Genomic DNA, 19,582 nt, shown 5'->3' with positions numbered 1-19,582 from the left:
CGCCCCGCAAAACGTTATACATATTACATAAACGTCACACCCAAAAAAGGCGGGAAACACGAGAACGCCTCTACCTGAGGCAGCCAAGAGCCAACCACCGCACCTACTCGCGACACTATGGCACGGCCCGCCTCTACCATGTGCTTCCATTCGTCCCCGCCCCCTCTCCTTTCATTGGTTGTCTCACGCTGCTTCCCGGTTGCCAAGCAACTCGAGCGGCGTTAGCAGAGTCTTGAGAGAAGAATCACGTGATGCTGTTCTCACCAATCAGGGGTAGGGAGCGCGGTGCAGGTTGGGAATAATTCCCTTGGAGCTTTCGGTTGGCATCAACAAAACTGAAGTCTTGCGTTGCGTGCGGTATCGGGTGCGGATTCTGACGCGGCTTTACGGTCTTACAGGTAATAGGGCGACCGGCAGTGAGCAGGTTACAGCTGGGGCTGCGCAGCGGTTGTCGGACCAGCAGGTGTGGATGACAGGCCTTGCTGGGTCTTGTAGTCCTGCAGCACTTGGTTCTGCAGTCCTGGCTCCTGATGCTGTTCAGTCATGTGTCTCTGCTGGATCCCTCCATTGTAAATCTCTGGGGCGGTATTTGAGGCACAGCCATGGGGATTTACCAAGGGACGGAGCCAGTGGTCCCTGTATAGGACTGCAGCAGTCCTATATCTAATCTATCCATCCATTCCTACAAGCTACTCCAGGCATGGCCAACCTGTGGCTCTCCAGCTGTTGTAAAACTACAATTCCCACCATGCCCTGCTGTTGGCAGTCTGGGAGTTGTAGTTTTGCAACATCTGGAGAGCCTCAGGTTGGCCATCCCTGAGCTACTCGCATTCATAAATGGATCCTAAGGGCATCTGTCAGCATTTTGTACCTATGACACCGGCTGACCTGTTACATGTGCACTTGACAGCTGAAGGCATCTGTGTTGGCCCCATGTTCACATGTGCCCGCATTGCTGAGAAAAATGATGTTCTAATATATGCAAATGAGCCTCTAGGAGCAACGGGGGCGTTACCATTACACCTAGAGGCTCTGCTCTCTCTGCAACTGCCGCATCCTAGTGCATTTTCATTGACCTTAGGAGAAGTCAGGGCCAGGTGTGATGATGTTTTCACTGCCAGATCCTGTCAATCAAAGTGTAGAGGGCGGGACTGTTGCAGAGAGAGCAGAGCCTCTAGGTGTAATGGCAACGCCCCCGTTGCTCCCAGAGACTCATTTGCATATATTAAAGTATAATTTTACTCAGCGATGCGGGCACATATGAACATGGGACCAACACAGATGTCTTCAGCTGCCGAGCGCACATGTAACAGGTCAGACGGTGTCATAGGTACAAAACTGCTGACAGATGCCCTTTAATGATTATTGGAGTATATATACAATCCTGTGCAAATGTTTTAGGCAGGTGTGGAAAAATGCTGTAAAGTAAGAATGCTTTCAAAACTAGACGTGTTAAAGAGGACCCTTCATGGGTCCGGACTTGATTAAGTAAGTAGCAGGACATGTAGGGCATACATGGGGGGATGTCCCTGCACTTGCTATTATTTCTGGCCCCCGTTACCTTGTCCCGCGCTGTATGCTAATCACTAGCATCGGAGCAGCCGGGAAGAGACATCAGCTTTTCTCCCTGGGTGTCTCCTTCTCTCTGGCTGTAGCGCTGTCAATCAAGTCTGGACCCATGAAGGGTCAATGGTTTATTTTTATCAATTAAGGCTACATGCACACGACAGTGAAAAACGGACATGGGCGGTATATTTTTTTATTTACAGCCATCACACGTCTGTTTTAAGACCAATGGTCGTCTATGGGGTTATTCACACGGCAGTTTTTTTGACTGTCAGTGAAAAACGAACGTTAAAAAATAGAACATGTTCTATCCGTTTTTCCATTACGTCCTTTTTTCAGAAAGGCATCAGTGAAATAAACGTCCGTTAAAAATGTCTGTTTTTAACGGCCTTTTTTTTTTTTTTTCCACTGTGGTGTGCATGTAGCCTTACAAAATGCAAAGTGAAGGAAGAAAAGTGAAGTTTAAATCCAATCAATATTTGGTGTGATCACCCTTTATCTTCAAAACCGCATCAGTTCTAGGTCCTTGCACATAGGGGGTCAAATCTAAGCCACTTTTTGGCGTATATTTGGCACAGACCACGTACATCAGTTCTAACGAAAAGGGGGTGCGGCGTGAGCAGGCCGGCGGGCCCGTCTCATTTGTCATTTTCTGTGCTAGTTTGTGGCGTAGAAAATGATCTAAATCTACGCCAGCAAGGGAGCTGGCATAGATTTAAAGGGGTTCTCTGCGCTTTTAATTGATGACCTTTCCTCTTGATAGGTCATTAAAATCAGACCGACGCGGGTCTGACACCCGGCACCTCCGCCGATCAGGCGTATGAAGGGAAGGCGCCCGCAGTGCTCGCTGCTGCTATATCTATGGCAAGCAGGAAGAGAGACGGGAGACGGAACTGCGTACACTTTCACTTCATGCAGCGGATCGGCAGGGTGCCGGGGGTCGGATGCCCGCCGCTCTGTCATCGATTACCTATCCTGAGGATAGGTCATCGATATTAAAAGCCCAGAAAACCACTTTAAGGCTACTTTCACACTAGCGTTCGTCGGTCCGCTCGTGAGCTCCGTTTGAAGGGGCTCACGAGCGGACCCGAACGCTTCCGTCCAGCCCTGATGCAGTCTGAATGGAGGCGGATCCACTCAGACTGCATCAGTCTGGCGGCGTTCAGCCTCCGCTCCGCTCGCCTCCGCACGGACAGGCGGACAGCTGAACTCTGCTTGCAGCGTTCGGGTGTCCGCCTGGCCGTGCGGAGGCGTGCGGATCCGTCCAGACTTACAATGTAAGTCAATGGGGACGGATCGGCTTGAAGATGCCACAATATGGCTCAATCTTCAAGCGGATCCGTCCCCCATTGACTTTACATTGAAAGTCTGGACGGATCCGTCCGAGGCTATTTTCACACTTAGCTTTTATATGCCAAAATAATGCAGACGGATCCGCTCTGAACGGAGCCTCCGTCTGCATTATTATGATCGGATCCGTTCAGAACGGATCCGATCAAACGCTAGTGTGAAAGTAGCCTAAGCTGTTTTCCTTCTTCTGTAAGTCTGTCTGCTCCCCTGAGGACTGTTGGACAATCCCATTAAGGCCTCTTTCACACGGGTGTCATGTTTTTGGCTCGGATAAGATGCGGGTGCGTTGCAGGAAAATGCGCGATTTTTCTGTGCAAGTGCAAAACATTGTAATGCGCGTGAGAAAAATCGGCATGTTTGGTACCCAAACCCGAACCCGGACTTCTTCACAGAAGTTCGGGTTTGGGATCAGTGTTGTGTAGATTTTATTATTTTCCCTTATAACATGGTTATAAGGGAACATAATAGCATTCTTAATACAGAATGCATAGTACAATAGGGCTGGAGGGGTTAAAAAAAATATAATAATTTAACTCGCCTTAATCCACTTGATCGCGCAGCCCGGCATCTCTTCTGTCTTCATCTTTGCTGTGCACAGGAAATGGACCTTTGATGATGTCACTGTGCTCATCACATGGTCCATCACATGATCTTTTACCATGGTGACGGACCATGTGATGAGCGCAGTGACGTCATCAAAGGTCCTATTCCTGTGCACAGCAAAGATGAAGACAGAAGAGATGCAGGATGTGCGAGCAAGTGGATTAAGGTGAGTTAATTATTATTTTTTTAACCCCTCCAGTCCTATTTTACCCTTATACCAGGGATCAGCAACCTTCGGCACTCCAGCTGCTGTAAAACTACAACTCCCAGCATGCACATTTACTTTGCTGTTCTTGTAACTTTCATAGAAGTGAAAGGAGGATTCTGGGAGTTGTAGTTTCAGAACAGCTGGAGTGCCGGAGGTTGCTCATTCCTGCCTTATAACCATGTTATAAGGGAAAATAATAATGATCGGGTCTCCATCCCGATCGTCACCTAGCAACCGTGCGTGAAAATCGCACCGCATCCGCACTTGCTTGTGATTTTCACGCAGCCCCATTCACTTCTATGGGGCCTGCGTTGCGTATAAATAGAGCATGCTGCGATTTTCACGCAACACACGTGAAAATCACCGCTCATGTGCACAGCCCCATAGAAATGAATGGGTCCGGATTCAGTGCGGATGCAATGCGTTCACCTCACACATCGCACCCGCTCGGAAATCTCGCCCGTGTGAATGGGGCCTAAGTGTTTCCAGTGTTCTTTTCCTCTGTTTAGAATCCACTCCTGACATCAGCCAAAAATAAAAAAAATGCCCGAAACTGCACAGTATGAACAAGGCCGTAAAAAGGCAGGCGTCTTCAGCTCCAGTCATTAGTCATGGTTGACAAATGTTAGAAAGTGTTTCTTGGTTTCCATCCTGCACGTTACATTTCTTGTCTTGCGTCCAGCTCACAATGCGACACGTTCATCTGGCGACTGAGGAGGATGAAGAGGATTTATATTCTGGTTACAACGATTACAATCCCACCTATGACACTGAGGTAGGTCCTTACATGCTGTCTGTTCCCCTGTGATCTTTTATAGATTTCCGATGGCTGTCATTTAATATTAATCATTCTCTGTGACTGACAGAGGAGTTTACCCACCTTACCTACTGGATACATAAGCAAAATGTTATTGGTGGGTGTTCAACACTGCTTGCTAGTTCCTAATCCAAGAAATGTTTATGCCAGCAGGAGCAACCCTGTCAGATCCGGCGTAATGCATTACAACCATACCTTTTATTCCTCTGATCTTTTTTTCAGGCATTTGGGAGATATCTGTGTTTTAGGCCTCATGCACACGGCCGTTGTTTTGGTCCGCAGTGTGCTGTCCGCATCCGTTGCCCGGTTCTGTGGTCCGCCATGGCGAAACATGTCGGGGGGCAGAGTTTGAATGTTACATGTGTTTTAAACAGCGAGTGACTGCAAAAGCAATGGACATGCAGCCTGAATGAGCAAATAGGGTGCGATAAGAGGGAACCCACAGACTCCGCGGGGCAGCGCAGTGTGAGCCCACACCAGCACGGCCGATACCGTGGGAAAATATAGGAGCCTGTCAGGCAGAAATATGTGAGAGCCCCATGGGTAGCCCCACTGCAAACAAACAGGGCAACAACAAGCGGAAATTTGCAGACACAACTGATAATTTTTAAATTGTCAGTTTAGGTAAAAAATTTTAGTGATAAAGAATTAAACGTTATATTTATACATAGGTAAAATTAACACATGTAAACCTAGAGACAACTTCTGGTCCTAGTGACCAACTGTAAATAATCATCAGCGGCCATCTAGCAACCCATGTCCTCAGCTCTATACACAAAATCCCGGTGACAGGTTCCCTTTAAAGACATACCGTAATCCATAGCTGAAAGAGGGGGAGGACCGTAGATCATTGTGGCCGGGTTATCCCATCAGAGAACGCCAAGCTGCCCCTCCCAGCAAAACTTCCCAGCACCCGCATAAAGGGGAATACAACACACAGTACAGTCCGTGGAAAGAAGAGCAAAGAAAGTGGTGGGGTGCACCAACATGTGCAGTTTGAATCAAAACTAAACAGAACCATCAATTTGTTACTAATCAAAGTCACAGTAGTAACCATACCCTTGAGGCCTCATGCACACCACCGTTGTGTGCATCCGCGTCCGTTGTTCCGTTTGCCGTGATTTTCTGCGGACCCGTTGACTTTCAATGGGTCAGTTGAAAACTCGGAAAATGCACCGTTTGTCATCCGCGTCCGTGATCCGTGTTTCCTGTCTGTCAAAAAAATATGACCTGTTCGCGGACCCATTCAAGTCAATGGGTCCGTGGAAAAACACGAAGGCACACAAGATTCTCATCCGCATCCGTGATCCGTGTCCGTAGGCTACTTTCGCACAGACGGATCCGCAGATCCGTCTGCATAACAGCTTTTCAGATCTGAGTTTTCACATTGTGAAAACTCAGATCCGACAGTATATTCTAACACAGAGGCGTTTCCATAGTGATGGGGACACTTCAAGTTTGAATATACTAAGAACTGTGGACATAACTGCCCCCTGCTGCCTGGACGCAAAAATTTTCTATCTTTTTGCGGAACGGCCGGATCGCGGACCCATTAAAATGAATGTGTCCGCGATCCGCTGTGGCTGCCCCGCACGACCACGGGGCGCACACGTTGGTGTGCAGGAGGCCTAAAGGGAAGCCCCATCTGTAGGGTATTTCTTTCTTGTGGAGGAGATCAAGCAGGGGTTTCAGCGTTCTCCTCTTTTGAAGAGTGATCCAAGACAAGTCCTGATATAGGGATTTGTGAGCTCCCTGGTAGTCCATACGCGGAGCTGAACTTGCTTTAGCCATAATCTCCTCTTTTCAAGTGGAAGTCGTTCACGTAGCAAATAATGTCCCTTGGGCCCTTTTCCAGGGTCTTCTGACGAAGGGGTCTGTGAGCGCAGTCCATCAAGATAGGTTGAGCTAAGGGGCAGTTTAGGATGGTGTTGAAAATTGAGGTAAGGGTGGCTCGCACATCTTCTTTCCCTTGTGTTTCTGGTACTCCCCGGACTCGTATGTTATGGCGACGGCCTCTGTTATCTAAATCCTCCATGTGGTTTTGTAGATTGCAAAGTTAAAGAGTATGGGTGGATGTTTGAGCTTGAAGGGAGTGAATCGCCGTTCTAGAGGCGTTGTGGTCTTCTTACAGTTGGTGAAGGCGGTGACCCACATATTGTACATCTTGCCTGACCGCAGCTATTTCCTCCTTTAAAGGCATCTTTTACTTCTGAGATGAGAGCTCTGAGGTCTTGCTTCATGGGATATTGTTGGATTTAAGACTACCAATTAGGGGGAGGTGCCTTATGCCAGCTGGGACCATTGGAGTCCGAGGAGGAAGATGACCAGCGGTCTTAATGGGAGCTAGAGCACAGGTCTCCAGAGACTACTATGTCCTGTAATAGTGGGAGTCCAGGGGCAGGGTGAGGGAGCCCATCTGGAGATATGGTGGACTTCCCGTGCCTCTGTGGCAGAGGAGGCAATTTCATGGCTGAGATGGCCGTGGGGGAGCTGTCCTGGGGTGAGAGTATGGCCAAAGGTTGCAATCTGTGGGCAGCCCTTTTGGCTGGGGCAGCAGTGAGTCCGTCAATACAGTAAGGGGAGAGTGGTGGGGTGGTAGCTGCCTGTGCTTCCCAGAGGGAGCTTCCTCTATTAGCCGACCTGTGTGCGGACTGACAGGCCTCAGGGCGGACAGTTGGTCTGCGCTGCCTTCTGTGTCTTCTCATGGTGCGCCGCCGCAGCTTCACACTGTGAGGCAATATGTGGGTCAGTCAGCAAGGAGCTCGGGGGAGTGCGCGGGGGCTCTGATAGACAGGGCTGGTGGCATGGCCCTGTATTTTGCGCCAGTGGTCTGTTTGGCCCCATGCATGAGGTAGAGGGAGGTACCTCTTCGTCTTCTTCCCTTTCCTGTTCCAGCGGCGCCATAGTGGTTGGTGCCCTGGTGTAAGTATGTGTCCATTGTATGGGCGTACGGGGTCCCTGGAGCCTCCGACCCAGGTTTAGACGCTTTCCCAATTCTTTTCTTCCCCATATTGCGGAGGGATGAGGGCTGGTTCAGCTTATGGTTGTCAGGGAGCCATAGAGCTTGCATGTCCTTCCTCATCAGCGCCCGGCCGCGCCCCCCATGATACTTTTTCTTAATATGAAAATAAGGCCTTTGGTGCAATAAGGGCGTTACCATTGCTCTTCTTGCACCCAAGCTCCACTTGTTTCTGCGGCTAGCCCCTCGCTTGCAGCTTTGATGGACTGGGACAGGCAGTGGCAAAGCAGCAAGGGACACCTTTAGGGAGGTTGCTGGTGACAGATTACCTTTAGTTATGTTTTAAAAGAAAAAAAATTCTAAGTAAAAAAAAATAAAAATCTACCTTTTTTCATTTAAAAAATGTAAGGGTTGCACAAAAATTGGAGGGCATTTTGTCAAACTCCCCTCACCTCATGACAAATGGTCACATGACGCAAAGGGATCCGGTCTCCACCCCGGCTAGTGATTGGCTGCGGTGATGTCAAACCAGATGATTATTTGATGTGATGCTCCATTGGGCTCCCTCAATGTAAAGTGTGAAACCCATAAAGTGTCCATGTCCCGGTGTCTCTTTTCTCGGCAGGAAAGTCATTTATTTCTATTTCTTTTTATGTTTTAAGGATTTAGACAACGATGTGGCTTTTCAGCAGGCTGTCAAGACTAGTCATGGTCGGAGACCCCCGGTACGTTATCTGTTATGCTGATCATCTCGGCTTTTATTATACCTGTTACTGGCTCTTTCCACAGTGATATATATTGTATGTTCCCATATATACATATTTATTGGAACCATTACACATCCATATGTTGCGGTGTAGTCTGTGACCATTTATTGATGTGGTGTTTCATTACTTGCACTTGCACTTTAGTATTGTTGGTGGCTCTTTGCCCCTATACACTGAGTAATCGTGGTCACGGACGTACATGCAATATTTAGGCAGGCATTGTACTCTCCTTTTCTGCCTCCATTCCTCCCCTCTGTTTCACCTGTGCTGATATGCTTCCTCAGATGTAGCCATTTTTTATCTGTTGTATCACGTTCTCATTTATATATGTTATTTATTCAATAAAGGATTTATTTTTGATGATATACCCGTTTAATCTCAGTTCATTTTCGGTGTTTGGCGTATCCTCTGGATAGGTCATCAATGTCTGATCGGTAGGGGTCCGATACCCGGGACCCCTGCCGATCAGCTGTTTGAGAAGGCAATTGTGCCTGGAGTAGCCTCGCGGCCTTCTCTCAGGTTGTCCTAGGCCAGTGACAACATGTTGATTGGTGACATGGCCTAGGGGCAGCTCAGTCCCATAGAAGTCAATGGGGCTGAGTTGTGATATCAAGCACAGCCGCTATACAATGTACCGCGCTGTGCTTAGTTAGCGTGGAAAAGGCAGTGGCGCTCACAGGAGCATTGGTGCCTTGTCAAACAGCTGATTGGTGCGAGTCCCAGGTGTCGGACCCCAACTGATAAGCTACTGATGACCTATCCAGAGGTTAGGTCATCATTATTAAACTCTTGGAAAACCCTTTTACTGTCTTCCTGTACCGTGCCTCTGGGTTTCAGCGCTTGCGCAGTGAATCTGTTGATGTTTTCGAAGCTGAGCGGATTCCAACTGAGCATGCGCCAAGACCAGGAGGCATGGCACAGCAAATGAAGACAGGGCTAAATAAAGCTGTAGGGGTGTTACTACCTGGTGCTCCGAGGGCTCTGGCCTGCTCCAAGGTGCTCCAGTAAGCTCACTTGCATATCAATAAAAAATATGCTTTTCTTGGGAACAGCACCACAGGAATACATAATCAGGGTATCGGGTTTTGTCAGCATGATTTGTCCCCTCCTCCGTGGCACATATTTCAGCTGTGTGATATTTGACAATTTCTTATAATATCTGTTTTATTTGATTCTAAGATTACAGCCAAAGTACCTGGAACTGCTGCAGTACGGGCACTGGGAACCGGATTTGGTGTAAGTATATCTGTATGGAGATCTGATGCAGAATCCACTTCAGGATGCATTGTTATTTATTTGAATGTGGTTTTTATTCCAATTATTTTTTTCATGTTTTTTGGTATGCGGTTTTGAGATGTTCTTCCATTCTGTCCCTTTAAATGAGAACTCTGGACGCAGAATCCTCATCAAGATTGGACAAGTCACTTCTTTTTTTTCCGCAGCACTGTCTTTAAAACCGCAAGCAGAAAAAAGTGCCATATGAATTATGGTGCATTCACACGACCGTAATAAAATATGGATGACGTCCGTGTTGCATCCGTGTTTTTTTTTTTGTTTGTTTTTTGTGAACCCTTGTAACAATGCCTATTCTTGTCCATAAAACAGACAAGAATAGGACATGTTCTATCTTTTTTGCAGAACTGCGGAACAGACATTGTTTAAAGAGGACCTTTCACTACTCTACAAACTAAAAACTAACTATACCTGTGGGCAGAGCGGCGCCCAGGGGTCCCCCTGCACTTACTAGTATGCCTGGGCGCCGCTCCGTTCGCCCGGTATAGGCTCCGGTGTCTGCGCTCCCTCTGACTGATTTCTTGTAGGAGGCGTGTCCCTTGCTGTAGTGCTGGCCAATCGCAGCGCACAGCTCATAGCCTGGCTATGAGCTGTGCGCTGCGATTGGCCAGCAGTGCAGCAAGGGACACGCCTCATACAAGAAATCAGTCAGAGGGAGCGCAGACACCGGAGCCTATACCGGGCGAACGGAGCGGCGCCCAGACATACTAGTAAGTGCAGGGGGACCCCTGGGCGCCGCTCTGCCCACAGGTATAGTTAGTTTTTAGTTTGTAGAGTAGTGAAAGGTCCTCTTTAAGTGTGGACCTTATTATCAACTAAATTAAGCCTTCTCAATATCGCCCTTTCTGACATCCCTCTGGCGGTCATGGGGAAATGTATCTCAGACCTGTACATTCATAATTGGATTGATCTGGGAATCAAAACCTTGCGAGATCTTTATACTAACGATACTCTACTCATTTACGGACCTGAGCTTCAATATTCCTCAAAAGGATATTTTTTTTTTTTTCAAATATTTAAAAATGTTGACATTTCCTGTCTGGATTGAGACTCCCAGTGACCGCTATTGCTTTCAAAATGCTGATGTTGCTACGCAATCTATCTGTCAATCTCAAAGCTTTATCTCTCAATTATTTAATCATGACGGAGAGACTGGACTCGCCTTTATCCCCATTACTTCAAAAATGGGAAACCGTATTAAACAATAGTATATCCCCAGAGCAATGGGATTCGGCATTCTCCATCATATGTGTTAACTAAATGGCATAACTGGCTTACTTCCCACTTCAACAAAGTTTCATTACTCTTGTGATGTAATATCAAGCATATAATTCCTTGTGATTTTTTATTTTTTTTTGAAGTTATTATTTAATTTTGATTAGGTTTTGCTATATTGTAATGTTTCTGTGAATACTACTTTCATGCAAGGATTGATTGATATTTGAAATAAGTATCACAATGTACACTTTTTGTATGTCCTATTTTATTTTATTATTGGAAACAATAAAATATGTTTTAGAAACTGGCTGACCTGTTACATGTGCACTTGGCAGCTGAAGGCATCTGTGTTGCCCCCTGTTCATATGTGCCCGCATTGCTGATGTTTTATTATATGCATGCGGACATATATGAACATGGGACCAACACAGACGTCTTCAGCTGCCAAGTGCACATGTAACAGGTCAGCCAGTGTCATAGGTACAGATCTGCTGACGGATGGTGACAGAGAACCAGTCACCTGTACTACGTTCCCCTCACTGATGACAGCATAGTGTAGTGACAGAGCCGCTGATTTCAGCTGGCACTCAGTACTTTCATGGAACTGAGAGGCCGAACCTGCGAGGGAGATGAGTCCGATGAGACTCGCTGACCTTATCCTCCCTGCCTCATGATTATGACTGGCAGATTTTTTTCCTATGCGTAACAGGAGAGAAAACTATAAAAGTACTGACTGTCAGCTCAGAGGTGACAGCGGGTCTGTCACTGTATTATGCGGCCCTCGGTGATATTGAAATTTGGATGACACTGTTGCAAAAATGGGTCATTCCTTTAAAACAGGCATGCTCCATCTGCGGCCCTCCAGCTGTTGTAAAACTACAACTTCCACAATGCCCTGCTGTAGGCTGATAGCTGTAGGCTGTTCGGGCAGGCTGGGAGTTGTAGTTTTGCAACAGCTGGAGGGCCGCAGGTTGAGCATACCTGCTTTAAAAGCATATTTAGACATATTCTATTTAAATATTGTTCTTATTACAGCCTAGAGTGAACCTTTCTTCATCCATGGGAAGGCCTATGACTGGGGCTGTTCAGGTACTGTATACAGGATACTTGTAACCATGCCCAATGAGGCAGCTAATTATGGTAGAACAGATGGAGTAACTGCGCACGTTGCAGATTACGTGTTTTTTTTTTTTCCTCTTCTTTTTTTTTTTTTTTTTTTTCCTCTTTTTTTTTTTTCCCTGTGGACTTTCGTGCAGAAGAACCACAACGTAATACAGTATCAGCGAAGTGGATGAGATTTGCCAAATCTCCTGTATACCTTGCGGATATTGATCTGATGTGAGGATTTTAAAATCCGCAGCGTGTCGAAAATCTACTCAAAAGACACAAAACCCGCAGTAAATGTGCAAATTTATGTGGGGTTTTTGATGGTGTTTTCATGCAAACTTTCTGCAAACAAACATACAGCATGCGAGGGTAGCCGTCCTTCTGCCCCTGTCCCCTCTTGGTCTGACGTGGTCATGTGCCATTCCTCATTCACATGCTACAGCCAATTACTGGCTTCAACCGTCATGTGCCTTTCATGCATGCATGACATCTGAGGCCAGTTATTGGCTGCATCAGTCACATGATCAACGAACCACACGTGACCCCTGCAGGAATCTGAGCAGCAGCAGATTTTGGTGAATGTTTCATACAGTCACTTTTTTTCTCCTGCACTTTATGAAAAAACTTGTAAAAGCCCTTTAAAGGGCTTTTATTAATGACGACCTATCCTTAGGATAGAAGAACAGACAGGACCGGCACTCACTGTAGGTTTTCTGCAAAATTTCTTGTTTATTGCCACGTAAACCTGTGACGCGTTTCGACACTCGCAGGTGTCTTTATCAAACAGCAATGCTGCAGCAATCATTGCTGTTTGATAAAGACACCTGCGAGTGTCTAAACGCGTCACAGGATTTCGTGGCAATAAACAAGAAATTTTGCAGACAACCTACAGTGAGTGCCGGTCCTTTCTGTTCTTGTTTCGTGGGATGCCAATCCTAGGGCGCGAGCACCACAAATGATTTACCTGCAGTGCCGACCTATTGGACTTCCTATCCTTAGGATAGGTCATAATATCAGATCGGCAGGGGTTCCGACACCCAGCATCCCGCCCATCAGCTGTATGAAGAGAAGGCACACACCATGTGCATGTTTCGTCTCCCTTCTCTCTTCCTGCTTGCCATAGACATGGCAGCGGCAAGCAGAAAGAGAGACAGGAGATGGCACGAGTGCACGGCGCATGCCCTCTCTTCATGCAGCTGATCGGCTGTGTCGGACCCCTGCCGATCTGATATTGATAACCTAATCCTGAGGATAGGTCATCAATATAGGAGAGCCTGGAAGCGTGTCCTTTTTACTGCATGATGATCCTTTAATAGAAATGCCTTTTCTTGTCCATGTCTGCAGACAAGAATAGGACATGTTCTATTTTTTTTGCGGAACAGAAGTGCGGATGCGGACAGCACATTGGGTGCTGTCTGCATCTTTTGCGGCCCCATTCAAAATCAATGGGCCCGGATCCGTTCCGTTGCGGAACGGATCCGGACCCGTTTTGCGTACGTGTGAATTGACCCTTATATGTATGTATCTTGCAGGATGGAGCAGCTCGACCAATGACAGCTGTGCGTGCGGCTGGGTACACTAAAGCATCATTTCGAGGTAGATTTTCATGCTGTGGGTAAATAAGTGTGGGGGGGGGGTGTAAACTTGGACAATTAGCTCATTAACACAAGTCTCTTTTTTATATGCGCAGGCTCTTCTTTTGATCCCCTGGGTCAGTCTCGAGGGCCTGCTCCACCTCTGGAGGCCAAGAATGAAGACACGTGAGTTATTTTTTGCTTCTCTGTCTTTAATAGATTATATAGCCAGATATGCGTATCTTGGCATCTTTCTTGCTTGATTCTAGTTTACTTGTGAACAAAACTGGTTCTTGGTGGTGGGGGTGGTGGTGGTGGTGGGGTGTTGATACCAGTGCCAGTTTTGTTCTTTTGTGATCTAATATGCAGAGCTCCTGCCTGCGACCACTCCCTTGCTCTCCTAAAGCATCTCGTAAAGGATGTAAGGCTTTAGAAGAGCGGGCGCAGGCAGGAGCAATGATGGGTGCCCCCTGCCTGTATAGCACTCATTAGGCCCCAGTACAATCCGTACTCCAGGGCACCACTGACATGGTGTATGCATGTACACAATCCAAAGCGCAATAGACACCCTGAACTTCGGATGGAAACGTAAAAAATATATATATATTATGAAAAAATAATTTTATCACATTTAGAGTACTTTTCAATAAAGTTTAGGTACACTTAAAAAAATATGCCTTCAACTGGGGATGGAGTTGTACGCTGCAGAAATTATTTCCTGAATTTAAGTTAGTTTTGTGTCCACTAGGGAGAGCTATTTTATTCTATATTGGAAATAACAGATTTTTTTTTTTTTTTAAGTACAGTGCAGCTTTTTATTTGTTTGTTTTTAACACATGGGATTATACAGAATACTTTCAGTGTCAACATAACCTCACAATGCATCAATGTTTGGGTGATCATGCCACTATAGCAGCAGTATCATTTATATGTCTCAAGCATGGTTATGCTCCTGATTTAGTATGAATCGGATATATCAAAATTGGGCACACCCTGTTGATAAGGGCTCATGCACACAACCGTATGTATTTCGCAGCCCAAAAAAAAAACGGATGACAGCGCTTCTAATTGAACAGTCCTATTCTTGTCTGCAATGCGGACAATAATAGGACATGTTCTATTTTTTTGTGCGGAACGGACATACGGAAACGAAATGCACACGAAGTAACCTCAGTTTTTTTTTGCGCACCCATTAAAATTAATGGTTCCGCATATGTATGGTCCGAAAAAATAAATAAAAATAACAGACATTGAAAGAAAATACGTTCATGTGCATGAGGCCTAAAGGTGTTGCAGGAGGACAAACAACACCAACAGAAAATGTGAAGTGTGATAAATGAGTAAGGGCTCATGTACACAAACGTATTTTCTTTACGTGTCCGTTCCCTTTTTTTTTTTTTTTTTTTTTAATGCAGGCCGTATGCAGAACCATTTATTTCAATTGGTCCGCAAAAAAAACAGACGTTGCTTCGTGTGCATTTCGTTTCCATATGTCCGTTCTGCACAAAAAAATAGAACATGTCCTATTATTGTCCGCATTACAGACAAGGATAGGACTGTTCGATTAGGGGCCAGCTGTTCCGTTCCGCAAAATAAGGAATGCACACAGACATCATCCGTATTTTTTTGCGGATCCATTTTTGCGGACCGCAAAATACATACAGTCGTGTGCATGAGCCCTAAATGTTTGTTTCTTTCCACCATTTGTACATGTCAGAATGGTTTGGGAGCTTCATAAATATGACATTTGTTCAGATCACCAAGTGGAGGGGGTACTGGAGGAAGACGTGACAAATTTATTAAGAGGTGCAGGATTTGAGCTATAAATTGCGCCATCCGTTGGGCAATGGGAGGCCACTCCATATGACCTAAGCTCTGCGCTGCCCACAAGCCACAAAATGGCAAAAAGTCGTACATTTTTAAATAAAATGGAGCTTGAACAGAATGTGTGACTTTTGTACGCTCCAGGCAGCTGGTGTACAGCCGGTGATAGATTCCACCTATGTTTTTCAAGGTATTTGTACAAAGCTTGCCTTTACTAATGAACCCTTCTGATGATCATCTCTTGGACTGTAGGCCAGAAGAAAAGATAAGACAGCTGGAGAAGAAGGTTAATGAATTAATAGAAGAAAGTTGCATTGCTAACAGCAGTGGAGATTTGAAGCAGGTCAGCAGTATGGTTAGACGGGTCTATAAACCAATGTTCTCCTTCTGCTGCACGGTGTACTAATGACTTTAATCCGGCATTACAGGCCCTGGAAAAGGCTAAGGAAGCCGGGAGGAAGGAGAGGGTTTTGGTCAGACAGAGAGAACAGATTCTGTCCCCGGAGAATATTAACCTGGATCTCACCTACTCTGTAAGTATAATGATGGGGTTGTTCTTCCCATCTTCCGATAGCTACCTTAGTCACGCAAAGTAGCAGGCAAATTGGGTGTGACGACATCATCATTGATGCAACAGAAAAATGTCGCTCAACTGTGACAGAGTTTGGAGTTAGATTAGGAACGCATTTCGACGGAATGTGTCATCAGAAAATGATCTATTGTTTAAATCGCATTTTTATGTTCAGCGTATTTTTAAAGAATTTTTGGTGCTGTTTTCCTTGACACTATCTATAGTTAAACGAAAACCATAACTTCCTGCAGTTCTTGCACTGGCCACTAAGCCTAATAATAGGCGCCACTTCTTGGTCTGTACAGATCACTTTACTGCAGTTATCTGTCATTATAATCCTGCCTGTGATGATATCACCTCTTTGTATGGATAAGACAGGAACCACCATTCAGAATAGATGATTGTCAAAGCTTATATATTCCTTCTTTATCTACGGATTATTTACCAGGTCCTGCTTAACTTGGCATCCCAGTATTCTGCAAATGAAATGTATGCTGAAGCGCTCAATACTTACCAAGTCATTGTGAAGAATAAAATGTTCAGTCACGCAGGTATGTACCTTGTGCGTAGTTGGTGAGAATCCGAATTTGCACAACATTCTGTATTAAAGGAAATCTGATAATATGTAAAAGTGGGGCACTCTCTATAGCAATGGGAGCAGTGGATAATGATGCATAAAATGTATTAATATACCTGAAATAAGTCGTTCACAGTTGGTGGTTAGAATCTTTCACAAGAATAAATACATATATATGTAGCAGCATGAATAATAAATGTACATGTTAAAGCGACATAGTAAATAACTAATAACACTTTAAGGGTACTTTCACACATGCGTTTTTCTTTTCCGGCATAGAATTCCGTCACAGGGGCTCTATACCGGAAAATAACTGATCAGGCATATCCCCATGCATTCTGAATGGAGAGTGATCCGTTCAGTTTGCATCAGGATGTCTTCAGTTCAGTCATTTTGACTGATCAGGCAAAAGAGAAAACCGCAGCATGCTACGGTTTTATCTCCGGCGAAAAAAACTGAAGACTTGCCTGAATGCCGGATCCGGCATTTTTTCCCATAGGATTGTATTAGCGCCGGATCCGGCATTCCGAATACTGGAATGCCGGATCCGTCGTTCCGGCCTGCGCATGTGCAGACCGGTAAAAACATGAACACACCCCCTGAGCTGTGATAGGGAGAGCTGGACACGCCCCCTGAGCTGTGATAGGGAGAGCTGGACACGCCCCCTGAGCTGTGATAGGGAGAGCTGGACACGCCCCCTGAGCTGTGATAGGGAGAGCTGGACACACCCCCTGAGCTGTGATGGGGAGAGCATGGACACGCCCCCTGAGCTGCAGCAGAAAAGACCCTCCCCTGAGCGGTCAGTTGATATAAATCTAGCAGCGCAATGAATGAGGAGTTCTCTGGATCCATGTGAGGTACAGGGCTGGTTCTAGCTTTGTTAGAAAGAGGTTGTCATGTACTGTATGATGTCTGATTTTCATTGTTTATATTAGTCATGGGAAAACCCCTTTTAAGTCTCTGACCATTTGGATCTAGTGAATGCTTTCTCACAATTGACTGCCTTCCCTGTGTGAGCATGTCAATCGCTGCTAGGACTGACCCCTGAATAAGCAGAGGTTTAAATAAAAAATAAAATAAAAGTTATTCTGAATCTTTTTCCCTCAAAACTGCATATCATTCTGCTCAACTCGTCCTGCTCTATTGCATGCTCCCGAGTCCCTGCAGATTTCAGTCTATTTCCTTTAACTATGATGTAGCAACTTCGAGTCCTAAAGATACTTATTTATCAATTCTGTGTCATTATGAGTTGGTACTTCTAAAGTCCATGCCATTGGAAGGTGTTTTAGAGATGTAGCAGAGCTACTTTTGTCATCTGGCACTCAACGAGATAATATCTTCTGTGATTTTCCAAGGAGCTGTAGATATATCTGCTGCCCTATCTTTAGACTGAGCACCCTCACCATGTAGAACAATAACCGTCAGCTCTGCTAACTCTGTGCATTTCACTTAAAATTGTGTTTTTCATCATTTCAACCTGTATAAATAAGGGTCTGTAGGGCACAAATGGGGTTACCAAGCCAGGAACGGACAGAGTTAGTAGTGTTTGCTGGGCTTGGAATCACTAGGTGGTTCAGCCACAGGAATGTGCCCTGACACAGGGTACGGCCTGTTTTACATTTGAGGGTTTCATTTAATTTCCAAACCAGAGGGCACATGACTTCTGTTGACCAAGTTCTAAGTTTACACTAAATATATTTGTTTTTTCATATGCTTGCCTTGATTTTGCAAACACTTGTTTGCATTGGTAAGAAGCCACAGCAAATGATGTTTTTATATTGGGTAGGCGCTTGAGTAAAAAAATCTCGTGCTATAAGGCTGGATGTGGTTTTTGATGCAGTTTTGTGAGCCAAAGGCAGGAGGCAAGTGAGGAAGGAGAGTATAGAGGACATGGAGGCGTCCGGGTGGAATGATGTTGTCGGCGCCTGCGCACTGTGAATCTGCGCTGTAGTGCTGCTCCTAGCGCTACAACCAGCCTGTTATAACTCTGACTAATTTACTTAAATATAAAAGGTATGATATCTCCGCTGCAGGGCAGGCTAAAAACTAAAAATAATATATCGTTGTAATCGACATGATGAACCCTAATAGGCAGTATCCATGGTTTAATAGGGTTGATCATGCTGACAGGTTCTCATCAAAAAGTGCATCAAAACTAAATGGCTAGCTATAGCCCCACAAAGTATAAATAACCCACGGGCCTTGCTTCTAAAATATTAACTTACTCTCCACTTTCTCAATTCCTAACGCCACTGTTAACTGCGGTAAAGCTGGTCATACGCTAGAGATCTTAGAGAGCCAAAAAGATTGATTAGAATAGACCATATTCTCCTGGACATCACCCCCTTTCTGTGATGTAATCAGGTGGGACAGAGGGCAACCAAAATCAGATATCTGTGGAAAGGTTGGATTTATTCAGTAGCGGTTGGATGCGGTGATTGGAAGGTCGCACATGATGAATAACAGATCTGCATCCCATCGATGGAAACCCAGACCAAGCAACTAATCAGCAATTTATGGTTTTATGGCATTGGAGTTCAGAACAGCATCCTTCACAGACCAACCATGAACAATAAGTCATTAAAGGGAATCTGTCACCCCGATTTTGGGCTATACAGCAGGGATCAGCAACCATCGGAACTCCAGGTGCTGTGAAACTACAACTCCCAGTGTGCATGCTTACTTGGCTGTTCTTGTAACTCCCATAGAAGTGAAAGGAGGATTCTGGGAGTTGTAGCTGCAGAACAGCTGGAGTGCCAGACGTTGCTAATCCCTGATCTACAGTAAAGGGTATATTACACAGGGAGATTTTCTGCCCGATAATGGCTAATGAGCGTTCCTAGGCAAATGGCAGTCTAATACTGCCTCCAATTGCCCGATGATCGCGCTCGTTCATCGGGCAATTCAGATCTTTTAGATCTGGATTTTACGGTAGCAGATCGTTCTGTGTAATCGGGGTCTGCCACTGGCACACCGCTGTCCTGTACGGGGACGTGTGATTGCATAGTGATTACTCCTTCCCATGCTGCGGAGGACATCACTGCATGTAATAGCCGAGGTGTCCTCTGCCAGGAGGGAACGCTTTACTCCCGACAATCACTTGCAGCATTGGGGTGTCTAATACACCCTTAATACATGAGTACTACTG

The 19,582-nt window shown here is 45.7% G+C and overlaps 1 protein-coding gene across 3 annotated transcripts in view; it reads left to right on the top strand.

The window, feature by feature from the left end:
- IFT88 (intraflagellar transport 88) overlaps nucleotides 1–19,582 on the top strand; it is a 124,162-nt gene that overhangs the window by 38,929 nt on the left and 65,651 nt on the right. For 2 of the 3 annotated variants that reach the window (XM_044284096.1, XM_044284095.1), the window contains exons 2-10: nucleotides 4,410–4,502; nucleotides 8,166–8,228; nucleotides 9,450–9,506; nucleotides 11,817–11,870; nucleotides 13,421–13,484; nucleotides 13,579–13,648; nucleotides 15,539–15,629; nucleotides 15,715–15,819; nucleotides 16,306–16,408. In XM_044284096.1, coding sequence (XP_044140031.1) covers nucleotides 4,410–4,502; nucleotides 8,166–8,228; nucleotides 9,450–9,506; nucleotides 11,817–11,870; nucleotides 13,421–13,484; nucleotides 13,579–13,648; nucleotides 15,539–15,629; nucleotides 15,715–15,819; nucleotides 16,306–16,408 — 700 coding nt within the window. Of the gene's footprint in view, nucleotides 1–276; nucleotides 399–4,409; nucleotides 4,503–8,165; nucleotides 8,229–9,449; nucleotides 9,507–11,816; nucleotides 11,871–13,420; nucleotides 13,485–13,578; nucleotides 13,649–15,538; nucleotides 15,630–15,714; nucleotides 15,820–16,305; nucleotides 16,409–19,582 lie in introns of those variants that run through there. The other variant, XM_044284098.1, reaches the window with a different exon arrangement.

This window comes from Bufo gargarizans, chromosome 3 (assembly GCF_014858855.1).
Source record: "Bufo gargarizans isolate SCDJY-AF-19 chromosome 3, ASM1485885v1, whole genome shotgun sequence".
In the NCBI taxonomy this organism is placed as follows: domain Eukaryota; kingdom Metazoa; phylum Chordata; class Amphibia; order Anura; family Bufonidae; genus Bufo; species Bufo gargarizans.
This window is presented reverse-complemented; position numbering and strand designations above follow the sequence as displayed.